The sequence below is a fragment of the Cottoperca gobio genome, chromosome 12, assembly GCF_900634415.1.
Source record: "Cottoperca gobio chromosome 12, fCotGob3.1, whole genome shotgun sequence".
Classification (NCBI taxonomy): Eukaryota; Metazoa; Chordata; class Actinopteri; order Perciformes; family Bovichtidae; genus Cottoperca; species Cottoperca gobio.
Genome location: NC_041366.1, coordinates 12,283,382 through 12,295,789, shown reverse-complemented (window position 1 = coordinate 12,295,789; position 12,408 = coordinate 12,283,382). Strand labels below are relative to the sequence as shown.

The following is a 12,408-nucleotide window of genomic DNA, read 5'->3' as shown; positions in this document are numbered from 1 at the left end:
TTATGTTTTTATGGAAGTAATGCAGGCCATAAACAGGTACAGTACTTTTAATTCAGATATATAAATATCTCACCATGAGGTCAGACAATCACAGAACTCAACAATTAAATGACAAAAATAAAGAGGGATGAGGGCTCATACCAGATAGAAACTTCAAAAATGAAATATGGCTGAGAAGAGGTTCAAAACTTTATGCACATGTGGATCATTTTAATTGGATAATATACTTTAAAATGTTATACTAAGATGTGCACACTTCTCTTCAAAAGCATGTTTGAGCTGTTATTTTGTCCACACAAACAAACATACGTCACTGGATTTCTTATCTTTCAGCTCCCAGTCTTCTGGGAAGTTACCATTTATAGATTATACAAAGTACAATGACAAATCTCACAGTGAGCAGTTTTTTTAAATGTCCACAAACACCAACATTTAGAGTCACAGCCTCTAAAACTTGTCAAGACTTGTATCTTTGATCCATTTTTAAAGTCACTCTCTTCCCCCTTTCATGGTGCAGCCCTCTATTCTTCAGTTGTTACTGGTAAAACTGGTCTGCTGACCTTGCGCTGCTGTAATGACCATGTGTAATGACCTCAGGCTGAGTCTCCAGGATGGACTAGAGCCAGCCATCCTACTCCTCACTGCTGTATAGAGTCCAAATTATCTTTGATTCTTCGGGTCATGCTGGGGATCAGGTTCACGTGGTCGTCCACACAACTGCCCACACAGCCGTCCATGAGTGATCGAACAGCTGGCTCCTTAGCGCCGGAGTCGAAAAGATCTTTCGCCTTATCGTTGCAGTGCATCGTGCATCGTGAAAGACGGTCCTGAGGAGGCATAGAGGAGATGGTTTAGACTAAAATCAGAAGTGTGAGAAGTTGGCATGTTTAGAGATCTGCAGGTTAAAAGCATTTAGGCTCAAACTGGCCTAGAACACTTTTTAAATGTCTGTATTATCTAACCAGGGGTGGAAGTTTAGGCATGTCCATTTTGACAATTTAAGGAATACTTAAGTGCAAATGCTGTTGTAATGTGAGCATATCTGCATTTGCTCATATATTGTATATGTTAAATTGCGTGGGGAAATGACCATTTATATGTGCCAATAAGATTTAACCCATTACATAAGTCATTGAAAAACGCTGTCCTCATTGAAAGGGTGCTGGAACAGCAGTTACATGTGACCTGACTAGCTAACGTTCACTTTTGAAAATACCACACGCTCAAATGTCTCCTCACCTGAAACTTCTCCAGCTCTGAAGTGACCAGTGCCTGAGCTTGGGCCAGAGGAGTGTGACACCTCTCGATGCAGTGATGCACCACAGACATGGAGTCAGTGGAGCGAGCACAGCAGTCTGCACTGCAACTGAACATGCGACCCTGCAGCAAGAACACACACAGATAAGTCGTGATACATGTGCTAAATGGAAGAAAAACAAAGCACTGAATGCACAGTTCATATTTCCACAGATAAGACACTTGCCTGCATTACACGGATGTGGTCCCTCTCCAGGCTTTGGACCATTTCTTCCACCACAGTATGCACGCGTGCCTGGTGTGCTTCTGCCATCTCTGTTCTTCCTTCTCACTCTGCAAAGTCTTCACTGATATTCAAGATTCAAGTTTAGCATTTAACCAGACCGGACTGACACGATGTACCCGCGGTGTCCACGACAAGTTCTGTTACTTTACAATTTGAGTATAACTAAGGTCACCTCCACTCAAGCATGGTTCAAGATGAGAAGATGATTGCGCCACTTCCGCTTTACTTCCGCAACCGGTTGTAGAAAAACAATCCTCTTCCGTTTTGTGTGGGCTTCGGGTGTGTTTGTGTGTGTGATGGAAATAATAAATATATATATATATATATATATATATATATATATACATATATATATATATATATACATATATATATATACATATATACATATATATATATATATATATATATATATATATATATATATATATATATATATATATATATATATATATATATATATACATATATACATATATATTATAGTATGATCTGTAAATGATTAGGCTCAAATCAAGATTTCCATTCCAGTCCATCTGGAGAGAAACTGCCCACAATTATCTCAGTTTCTTTTTTATCTCAAATAAAGGTTTAACGGCTTTTATTGTGAAATCTGAACGTAAGCGTTCCCGGAAGTGTGTCTCAACATTAAGAGACGTTCAAGGAGCTCCGACATGATTCAACCGTTTAACAAGTTTAGTTAGTTTTTGACACTTTTTGTCTTATAGTAGCTTTTGTTAACAGTTAAGTTTATCTGTTAAAGTAGACAGGTTTTTACCGAGCATTGCATTTCTCTTGAAGTGTTACGTTGAAGATAACTCTGTAAAGGCTACTTCTGGACCAAACGCAGATCTCCTGTAACGTTAGTGACTTCTGAAATTGTGAGTCAAAATCGTTTATAAAGATGTTTAAATATTAGACAAACATGATAGCGTTAGCCTCGACTGCATAATAAGTGATGTTACTATTTCCTTTGTTTCTTATTATTTGCGTGAGTCTGAACTGTAAAAGTAACCTTTGACCAAACTGACTGAGTGTTGCCTTCAAGGTATTAGCAGTACGTACTGATCATGGCTCGTGTGTATTCCTCCTGTACAGATGCTCCTGTAGAGAACTAGGCGCCCACAATGAATCCACGAACCCTGTCACTGAGAGCTCTGCTGTTTCTGGGGCTTTGGCAAACTGGGAGAAGAAGTCTAGCCTCAGCCCCAGAGCTGCGAGATAACCCCCAAAGGATAGGTAAGCCTGTCCCAGGGTGCATGTAAAAAACAAAACACACCTATTCTCCTTTCTATAACTAGTTTACCTCCTATATTGTGTTCTGATGCTTCCATCTTCTAAAGTCTAACTCACTGGAGGCTAGACAAGCATTATCCTCCCTTATGCCTTTGCATAATTTGTGTTTGTTTATATATTAATTCTATTTCTATTGTATTTTAATCATCTTTTTGTGGACTGTAAATTACTGGCTATGTTATCCTTAAACTCAATCTGCATTTATATTTGTTCATATATTTATTTTAGTTGGTATTATATTGTATTCATAGCAAGCATTATTCTTGCACTGTTTTTACTTTTACATCACCTGAATGTTGATCACCTTACATTAGCATGATCGCCATTATCAGCGCATCCTCTATTATTGTGACGGCTCTCTGTAGTAGACCATCACTTCACTGCTGTATTTTTTATTCATATCATATTATTATTCTCACTCTGACCTAACCCAGAAATCGGTTGCATTAACAAATCCAAGCAAGTTGAAAACTCAATATATTTTAAGTACATACAACTTAAGTAACAAAAAAGATTATTAGACAGAATTATTTTCATAAAGAGCATAATTTGTGGAAATTAGGTTGATATCTGGAGGCACACTCAATGATACAGTACGTGAATTCACAGGGAGATTTGCAATAAAATACCCTCAATACCTAAACTGCTGATTAGTTGTCCTGGGCATCCTGTAGTGCCTTGTCAAATCCATCAGTCAATTAGTCAATTTGAATGATCACCAATAATTTAATCTTTTTCCATATGATTGAACTGAATCAGGATATCAGTAGGTCACTTCTACGCTGATATTGCCTCCTCAGATGGAACTGCATTGATGCGCCGATTAATCAGATATTCGATCGATTCTGATAAAGGATTAATCACTTTAAGTCATTTATTGAGCAAAACATTTGCTGATACCGGCTTCACAAGACATCACCTTGAGCTCTGGGAAAATATTGTGCACATTTTATACACAGATCAAAAATAATAATAATATATCGATGTTAACAATTGTCAGATTAATGTATAATGGAAATAATGTTTAGTTGCAGCTGTACTACAGAATTTTAAAAAGCCATCTTAAGAGAATATCATAATAAGATGCGTCTAATTTAAGTATCTCACTAAATTAAAGCTGCAGGTGTCAAATGAAATAAAACTTGTGAAAATGCCTCTTAAATATACATATGGACCTTTTAGTACACAGAGTTTTAGTAATCAAATTAAAATATTCATATTCAAAATAACCTCAAGAGATTCCATCTGAGCGTGTTACAAAGTTGGTTTACGTTGTTGTCATTGCTCCTTTGAAGCCGTGGTCGGAGCAGGCATTGCTGGCACATCTGCAGCGTTTTATCTGAGGCAGGAGTTTGGAGCCGGGGTGAAGATCGATGTGTTTGAACCTGGAGCGGTTGGCGGACGACTAGCGACAGTGAAGATCGGAGATTATGAGTATGAGACGGGAGGCTCAGTGATCCATCCTCTGAACCTACACATGAAGCACTTCATTGAAAGATTAGGTAACATATTCTAAGTTAAACATCTTTGTCACGAATGCACATATAATTAAAACCATTATGTAGTCCGCTATATTTGAAGCTTAGAAACCCTCTTACTATATGTTTTTTTTTTCCAGGTATTCCTCCGAGGAAAGATGTCCCCTCTAAAATGGCAATATTTGACGGAAAGGAGCTAACGTTTGAACAGAGTGACTGGTATATTGTAGATTTTTTGCGCATGCTCTGGCGATACGGCTTCAACTTTCTCCGAATGCATATGTGGGTGGAGAGTATTTTGGACAAATTCATGAGGTGAGGATGGAAAGTATTGGTCATGGCTCCTATAGCTCATTCTTTTTAGCATGAGATCCAGGAATATCAACACCGATGATCATGTAAATGCTTTTATTCCCAGGATCTACCAGTATCAGCAGTATGGCTACTCATTCTCCAGTGTGGATAGGCTCCTTCACGCCATGGGCGGCGATAATTTTCTTACTCTACTCAATAAGACCCTGGAGGAAACCATGATGGCCGAAGGATTTTCGCAGATCTTCCTCAACGATATTGTTGCACCCATCACTCGTGTCAACTATGGCCAAAGTGTCCGCCTCAATGGCTTTGTGGGTAAGTTTTACAATGTAAGAGTTTGGATTGGTTCACACATCTCCCAAGGATTTTTTCTTTAATAAGCTGCAAAATAGAAGATGTCACAATAGCTCAGCTCCTGTAGGCCATATGTTTTGGTTATGTCAATCCTTAAGAAGTTTCTGAAAGCAAGTTTTAGTGGCCTTTTTAATATATGTGCAGGAAAACAATAGTGCACACTTTCCTTCTTCAGAGATAACGGTTTCTCAAATACAAAAGCTATGGCTTCATTAATCGCCTGAAGGTGAATTCTTCTTCAATGGAAATCAACTATATATGAAGTATTTATAAATCAATAATAAGCTGTAACATGTACTGCATGTCCTGTCTTCTAGGGGCAGTGTCATTAGCAGGAGCAGATCCAGGCCTGTGGGCAGTGGATGGAGGCAATAAGAAAGTGTGCTCAGGACTGCTGTACCACAGCAAAAGTGAGCTCATCCCTGCCAGAGTGACCTCCATCTCAGTCAAAGTCCGACCATCCAAGACAGGTATCTTTCACATTCCTTCATTTGGTACAGAACTGGTCTTTTTCTCCCACCGATAGATTTCTCACCCTCCGTCTCACATTTTCAGGCACCACAACCAGTTTCTATGAAGTTAATTATGTTGGAGAATCAGGCTCTGCACACTCTCTGTATGACATTGTGGTTATAGCAACACCACTTCACCAGGGAAAGTCTGACATCACCTTCTCAGGCTTCTCCCCTCCACTACCGTCTCACTACCCCGGACGTTACCACCAGACTGTCTCCACTCTGGTCCACGGCATGCTCAACATGGCCTACCTCGGGACCATACAGCCGGCCTCGGACTTCACCGTGTCGGACGTCCTTACCACAGACTTGAAGGGCTCCCTCATCAACAGCCTGAGCTCTATCGACCCTGTGCACATCCCTCAGGGTTACAAGCGACCCCCTGCCAGCCAGACCAAAGTCTGGAAGGTGTTCTCCCCACAGCCGCTGTCCCAGGAGCAGCTGCAGGACATGTTCCTCTCCTGGGATTTGGTGTCGGAGACTCGCTGGTCGGCTTATCCTTCTTACCGCCCGCCGCAACGTAAGACACCTCCCTTCATCCTGCACAATCGGCTGTACTACCTCAACGCTGTGGAGTGGGCAGCTAGCGCCATGGAAATGAGCGCCATCTCTGCCAGGAACGTGGCCCTGCTTGCACACCACCGCTGGCACAAACAGGATGGCAAGATCGACCAGGAAGACCTGCACACCCGACTGAGAGGGGAACTCTAAACTAAAAGCAATTAAATACTATCAATCAAGTAAAGTATGAACCCACACAGATACTCATGGACACGCGTGCTGCACAATAATTACGCTCCTGTCAGGGCAAATCCTAAATCTTTTTCAGGTATATGGGATGCTCTGACCCCTCTAAGGGGAGACACTACAGGTGAATTGGGTAAAAAGAATAAATAGATATAACTATAAAACTTCCCCAGTTGATGACTTGCATTAAGACAATTAATTTTTCTATTTAAACTTTTTCTAAAATGTATTTTTAAATATGCAAATGAAGCATTATAATATTAAGTACACATGCATACATTTCTGGAACAAAAATCAGAAAATTGGATAAAGGCAGGTTCAAAATGATTGTTACATTTTGTTAACATATGAGAGTCAAAGGTATTTACTCAGGGAATTTTGGATTTATCTTTGTATCACTCCATAAATCAGAAAGTATTGTCATCAGCCATTTAAAAAAGAAAACAAAAGAAATCTATTTTCGCCAAGGCTATAAAAGATTCCCTCTTTTCTACTGAAGTAAAGCTTTCGGGCTCAGAGAATCACAAAAAGAAAACAGCCTTTAAAGATAAATGTTGTACAATTCAATACATTTTGCAAGACATTACTATTGAATAGGGTACAAAATATACATTACTAATAGATAACACCATGAAACTTCACCAGTTGTTTACAGACATTAAGACAACTACTTTTTTATTTTACAAGTTTTCTGAAATGTATGTTTTAAATATTCTCACTTTTGCTGAATTTTGGAGAAATCTACAGACGCAAAAACACAAAGTACAATAAACACCTAAACCAAACGTCTGACCAGATGAGTGCCTCGCCTTTAACTTAAAGGACAATTCTGGTTCATTACAACTTGGATCTTATTGTTGTAGTTTTGGCCATCAATTCTTTCCTTTACTCAGCAAAGTAATTGCTAAAATCTGGGAACAGCTGTCACGTTGCTAAAATGAAGTCTGATGGGAAAACAAACACGAGAAGTCAAACCATCAGACAGGATGTACACAAGTCAACAGTACCAGCACATTATATAAACCACTGTATTTTAATAATTCATTGCACAGGAAAACTACTTGGGCTGCAACTTATTATCTATTAGACTGCAGATTATTTTCTAGTTTAATCGATTCATTGTTTGGTAAAATGTCAGAAATAGTAAAAAATGTCCACCCCAGTTTCTCAAAGTCCAAGCAGATGCCATTAAATGTGTTGTCAGTCTTAAACTCAAAGATATTCAGTTTAATATGATATATAAGACGGAGAAAAGCAGAAAATCTCCTTATGAGAGGCTGAAAACTGCAATTTCTGCCATTTACTTAACGATTAATCGATTGCCGATTATTTTTCTATAAAAGTTGACTTATTGTTGCCGCTCTACGCACAAAATGCACAGACACAAATAATACACAAATAAGTTTAAAGTTCAACCAGGAAGTCCTTCTGTAAACTGATGGTACTGTTTGCCTTCTCTTCCTAATAAGTACGGCATGTTTAAAACCCTTGTTTTAAGCTATGCCAGATCTCAGCAGTTAACTTGGTGAGCACAATGTTATTCTTACCAGTGTTGAGCAAGACTAAGGAAAACAGAAGACCAACTGGAATGATGCTTGAATCATCCTAACGGTAGCCGCACTTCATCGTTCACCAACAACAATAGCACAAATCCCACTAAAAGGTGGGTCAACCTTGTACTGAGCTGAATTTTGCAAACACTGTGAACCACGCTGCACTCCAGGGCAGACACATTGTGTTCCTCTCTCTGTGTGTCTTAAATAAAATAGATTTTTAGATGGATTCTTTTTGTGCTTTGCTGTTGTTATTGTTATTAACAGGGTACAGCTAACAACCTGCTTGTTGGTGCCACATAAACCAAGATGTCCTTTTATTGATGGACGTATGTGTCTTCCCATGATGGTCTCTCTACCTCCTCAGAACACTGTACATGTTGTTAGCAAGAAACCTAGACGTTGTTAATTTGATGTTATTGATGTCAGTTATGAAAAGTCCATGTTTTTATCTTTGTGTTTAATTGTACTGATCATGTTAATAAGACTATAATTTGACGGTCTAATCGCACTGACAGGGTGTATAAATTCAGCTTTTTAAAACTATAATTGTGCCTTAAAGATATCAGAGTAATTGGTCTTCATTAAATGATAAATCTCTCTGTAATTTTAGAAATAATTTCTCCTTTTGGATCTTTCTGTGTTTTAAATAAGGTGAACATTTCTGTGTTTTGTTGTAACATATGGAGGAGAATCTGTGTCTGTGGTTTATCGGATGTCACTGTACCTTCCTGAACTGCTTTCATGTTCTTTAGCCACTTTGGGAAGACGAGTAGTAGTTTGCTATTTGTTTCTTAAGCACTTTTTGAGGTGTACTTTTCTAGATATTTGAAAATAAATTCTGGTTGTGAGGATATGTCAAGACATACTGTAACAATAATATTAATAGTGAAGCTTAATTGACAGAAAAGCTTTAGGTTTACACTTAATTCTCTTGAGTATTTGGACTGACAAATAAATGGAGGCTTTTAATTTCATATTTAATCTGATAAAGAAACTGAAACCTCCCAGATCAAACAGTATGTTTTACAAGTGTGTACAATCACAATAAAGGGATGAGACCGTGTCTACTTTGTACTCTTGTTTGACATTTTATTCCAAAGCCAAATAGATCTTATAGATCTCACTTTCTATGAAGCAAACTTGCATCATAAATGAATTGTGTGATTGTGTTATTGATCATTTTATTCTTGTCTTTATATTAGAACATCTTTCCCAATCGTACCGTACTCTTGTTTACATTTCTTTCTCTCACTTCACTTTTAACATTCATTTTAATTTCCCCCTATCCTTAGTTTTAAGTAGTAAAATGTTCTGCAGTTCTTTTAATGACAGAGTAATACATGTAATAGCTACAGCTGTTTGCATCCTCTCTTTCAGCACCAATAATTGAGGAATTGTCTTACTGACCCATCATTCATGAGCCAAGGATGTGCGGTGAAATCACCATTTTCATTCCCAAAAGGAAATGAACATTGTTTTCAGCTTAGATGCAAGGACTCCTCTTTTGTAGACACAGTAGCAGCCCAAATAAAGCCCCGCGTGACTGAAGAGCTAACAATGGGTGGCATTGACGGCCTGAATAAGGATGCGTCTGTGTGGTGATGTGCCACCCAGCTGTCCTCTCAGGTAGGGAGGGACAATGGTACCAGAGCCGCCTGTCCATGCAAAACATGTGATGTGACTGTAGCTATAAGAAGCTGTGAACTGACAGCAACCCAAAATCTTCCACTACCCAGACCTACAGCCAAGATGAGATTTCTAGCGCCACTATGTGTTTTCCTCGCCGTGGCTGCGTTTCACTCTGGTAAGAAGAAGAAATAGTTATGTTTATTAATTTCACTACTACAATTTAAATTGTGATGATCTCCATTGATGGCTCTGAGGTGGAAATCTGGACTTTTTTGTCTTTGGTTTGTTTTTATATATGTTTACTCGATAACGTGTATGACAATTCATGCTTATTTACAGCAGGAGATGTTCAGTTATGTATTTATCTGAAGCCTGACTGACGTACTTGTGATGATTCCTAGCTCTCTCAGCATCTCTGGAATCTGCAGAGAAAGAGGAAGTAGTTGCTCACCAGGGTGAGGAATTATTGTCAATAATAATAATAAGTTTAACAGCAATAATAATAATAATTATGTAGGATGATGATACTTACTTGCATGGCTCAAAACTGATCCAATTATAATATTTTTTCATGCAGATGGGCCAACAGAACTGCAGAAAATAGGTACAGAGCATTGGTCCAATTGAGCTGAATGTGAAACTGATGTTTAATATGTTATGTACTTTATGTACTCTTATTATGTTTATTTATGTTAAGTCTGTGTATTAACCCATGTGTGCCCACAACTGAAAGTTGGCTTGCTTTAGTACAAATCTGAAGAAATCTTGGCTGAAAAGTAAAAGAAAATTCTTATCATACTATACTTAGTCTTTGGGCACATGCGACTACTGTTTTTCTATATGTTTTATTATATTTTAGAGAAGAAAACTAATCCCATGTGTCCAAAGACTGGTATGATCAGAACATAGCTGTATCTCAGAAACTACAAGGAGCACAATGTTGTGTCTGTGAACTCGTAACAAGTTGAATATCAAAGATGTACACATATGCAGTGTAACAAATGTTCTTCAATGTTCTTACACGATATAGTCTTTGGGCACAAATGGATTGCAACAGTGTTCACCTACCACACCGTTTTGTTTTTCTATTTATTTTAAGTTTGATCCTTTAACACTACGTTCACTTTCATTACTACACAAACTGCCAATTTTCTTTTTTTGTTTTGCATGATTTTCTCCCTCTGTCTCCACAGATCAGATGGAGTTTCAGGCTGCTCAAAAGAACGAGGCTGCTCAGATGAATGGTAAGTTTGACCAAAGTCCAGGGCAATGGCCACAACCCAAAATGAGGCAACTTCATAAGCAAATATACCTTTAATCCATTGTGTTACAGCACAGTTTGTAAAACACTTTTTTTCTTTACCTTTTCCTGTCAAGTTACAGAGGAACAGAATGAGGAAGCCCACTACCTTGGTAAGAGGAACTACATATAATGAACATTTAAAAATAAACAACGGCTGATTCAGATGCAGTGTGTAATACTCTATTTGAAATATTTACCACAGAGGCTGTTAAAGATGGATCTGGTAAGTTATACTTATATAATAAACACCAGAACACATATTGATGTTGTGTTAAACGACACCTGTTGAAATGTTTCCAACAGTGGAGGAGCATGTTGAAGCTGTGGACGACAACACAGGTGTGTAAAAACCATCCTGCGGTCTTTAAAAGACAGCATGTGATGTTTCTGTACCTGAGATCCAACAGTACTAACTGTGACATCCTCCTCCAACAGAGGGAGGTGGGAACTCTGACGTAGCAGCTCATGAAGGTGAGACAGGTTGTACTGTTCCAGTATCCGCCTGTAGATGGCGATAAAGGACAGTTTAGGGAAGCTCTGCAGGCTCTTTAAGAACACTTGCATGTAAAATATCACAACCTGGTGACTTATTTCACTCCCCCACAGAGTCGTCCTCGTCCTCTTCAGAGGAAACATATGGTGAGTTTGTGACATTAGCTTTTTGTTTGCAGTTTATTTCAGCAGCACAATGAAGCTGTAATTTCAGCTTTTTTCATTGACAGTTTGTGTCTTTGTTATTTTTGACAGGGCGACAGAGGCGAGGTAAGTGATGTAAAACTCTATAACTATTAGTTTATTTTACTTTATTAGTAAAGCAAGCACTACATTACAAGCTTTGTATAATAGGCTACTGTGTGTGTGTTTTTTTCCTTCTCTAGCAGAACTCCGTTATTCACATATTCATGAATTTCAAATAATATTTTAAATGTTCAGCTGTTAATTAAACTTCTTTATATCTGGAACATGCGAAAAAAAAATAATATAAATAAGAAATCAAAACAAAAATATCCAGCAAACATACACAGCAAACTCTCAATAAACAACATAATAAGTATTTCAAGTCCGAAAAGGAGCAAGAAGTAAAAACTAACTATCAAACAGCTGATAGCTATCATGTCCCACCCCTCTTGTTAAACATAAATATGCCCCATATTCACCACACACACCTCGATCAAATGAAATGAAACATTCAAAAACAACACAAAGACAAATCAATCCGAATTAAACAAACACATCCTGTATCCTGTCCGATCATCCATCTCATAAACATTCAATATGTTGTTTTTAAAAATGTATTTTTGTTTTCATTTCCTCACTTCAGAGATAAACAATAAAACTAACACAAACAGTTTGTCCAAATTGGATTTAAAAGCTTTTTACTATCCCTATTGTTTAACATTTTAATGTCTTCCCAGAGAACCATGAGGCAGTGCCAGAGACTGTGAGTCGTCTGGGTAAGATCAAGTGAAACGGCCACACTGACTCACTGCACTGATGAATCCCCCACACTATTATTCATTTTACAATTTTTCCTCTGCAGATGAAGCCAGTCAGGATTCAACCAAGGATGAACAAGGTGGAAACTTCTAAATGCTACACACATACATCAGTAATGGTTTAGCTTAAGGCTGAACGTATCCTCATCTGTTTACTGGTATTATCTACCTGCTGA

At 38.1% G+C, this 12,408-nt stretch overlaps 2 protein-coding genes across 4 annotated transcripts; one reads left to right on the top strand and one right to left on the bottom strand.

Annotated features, from left to right (window-relative positions):
• Positions 1–23: 23 nt before the first annotated feature.
• fam136a (family with sequence similarity 136 member A) lies at positions 24–1,781 on the bottom strand. The gene is made up of 3 exons (XM_029444668.1): positions 1,484–1,781; positions 1,240–1,380; positions 24–827 (listed from the first exon to the last, which is right to left on the bottom strand). Exons 1-3 carry the CDS (start codon positions 1,568–1,570, stop codon positions 639–641), a joined length of 417 nt encoding a protein of 138 aa, XP_029300528.1. The 5' UTR covers positions 1,571–1,781; the 3' UTR covers positions 24–638.
• Positions 1,782–2,179: 398 nt separating this feature from the next.
• On the top strand, positions 2,180–8,871 carry pcyox1 (prenylcysteine oxidase 1). 3 transcript variants are annotated; one of them, XM_029445324.1, is made up of 7 exons: positions 2,180–2,424; positions 2,642–2,782; positions 4,135–4,341; positions 4,458–4,632; positions 4,736–4,947; positions 5,304–5,456; positions 5,542–8,871. In XM_029445324.1, exons 2-7 carry the CDS (start codon positions 2,671–2,673, stop codon positions 6,210–6,212), a joined length of 1,530 nt encoding a protein of 509 aa, XP_029301184.1. In that variant the 5' UTR covers positions 2,180–2,424; positions 2,642–2,670; the 3' UTR covers positions 6,213–8,871. The 3 variants fall into 3 exon arrangements, with proteins under 3 accessions (XP_029301184.1, XP_029301183.1, XP_029301185.1); XM_029445323.1 differs by having other exon boundaries at positions 2,180–2,405; positions 5,542–6,212; XM_029445325.1 differs by having other exon boundaries at positions 2,190–2,286; positions 5,542–6,212.
• Positions 8,872–12,408: the final 3,537 nt, after the last annotated feature.

Excerpts from the sequence above, each read along its gene's own strand:
- fam136a (XM_029444668.1), bottom strand. The coding sequence starts at position 1,570 with ATGGCAGAAGCACACCAGGCACGCGTGCATACTGTGGTGGAAGAAATG. Across the intron at positions 1,381-1,483 it reads ACCACATCCGTGTAATGCAG|GGTCGCATGTTCAGTTGCAG; the intron begins GCAAGTGTCTTA and ends TTCTTGCTGCAG. Across the intron at positions 828-1,239 it reads CAGAGCTGGAGAAGTTTCAG|GACCGTCTTTCACGATGCAC; the intron begins GTGAGGAGACAT and ends ATGCCTCCTCAG.
- pcyox1 (XM_029445324.1), top strand. The coding sequence starts at position 2,671 with ATGAATCCACGAACCCTGTCACTGAGAGCTCTGCTGTTTCTGGGGCTT. Across the intron at positions 2,783-4,134 it reads AGATAACCCCCAAAGGATAG|CCGTGGTCGGAGCAGGCATT; the intron begins GTAAGCCTGTCC and ends GCTCCTTTGAAG. Across the intron at positions 4,342-4,457 it reads GCACTTCATTGAAAGATTAG|GTATTCCTCCGAGGAAAGAT; the intron begins GTAACATATTCT and ends TTTTTTTTCCAG.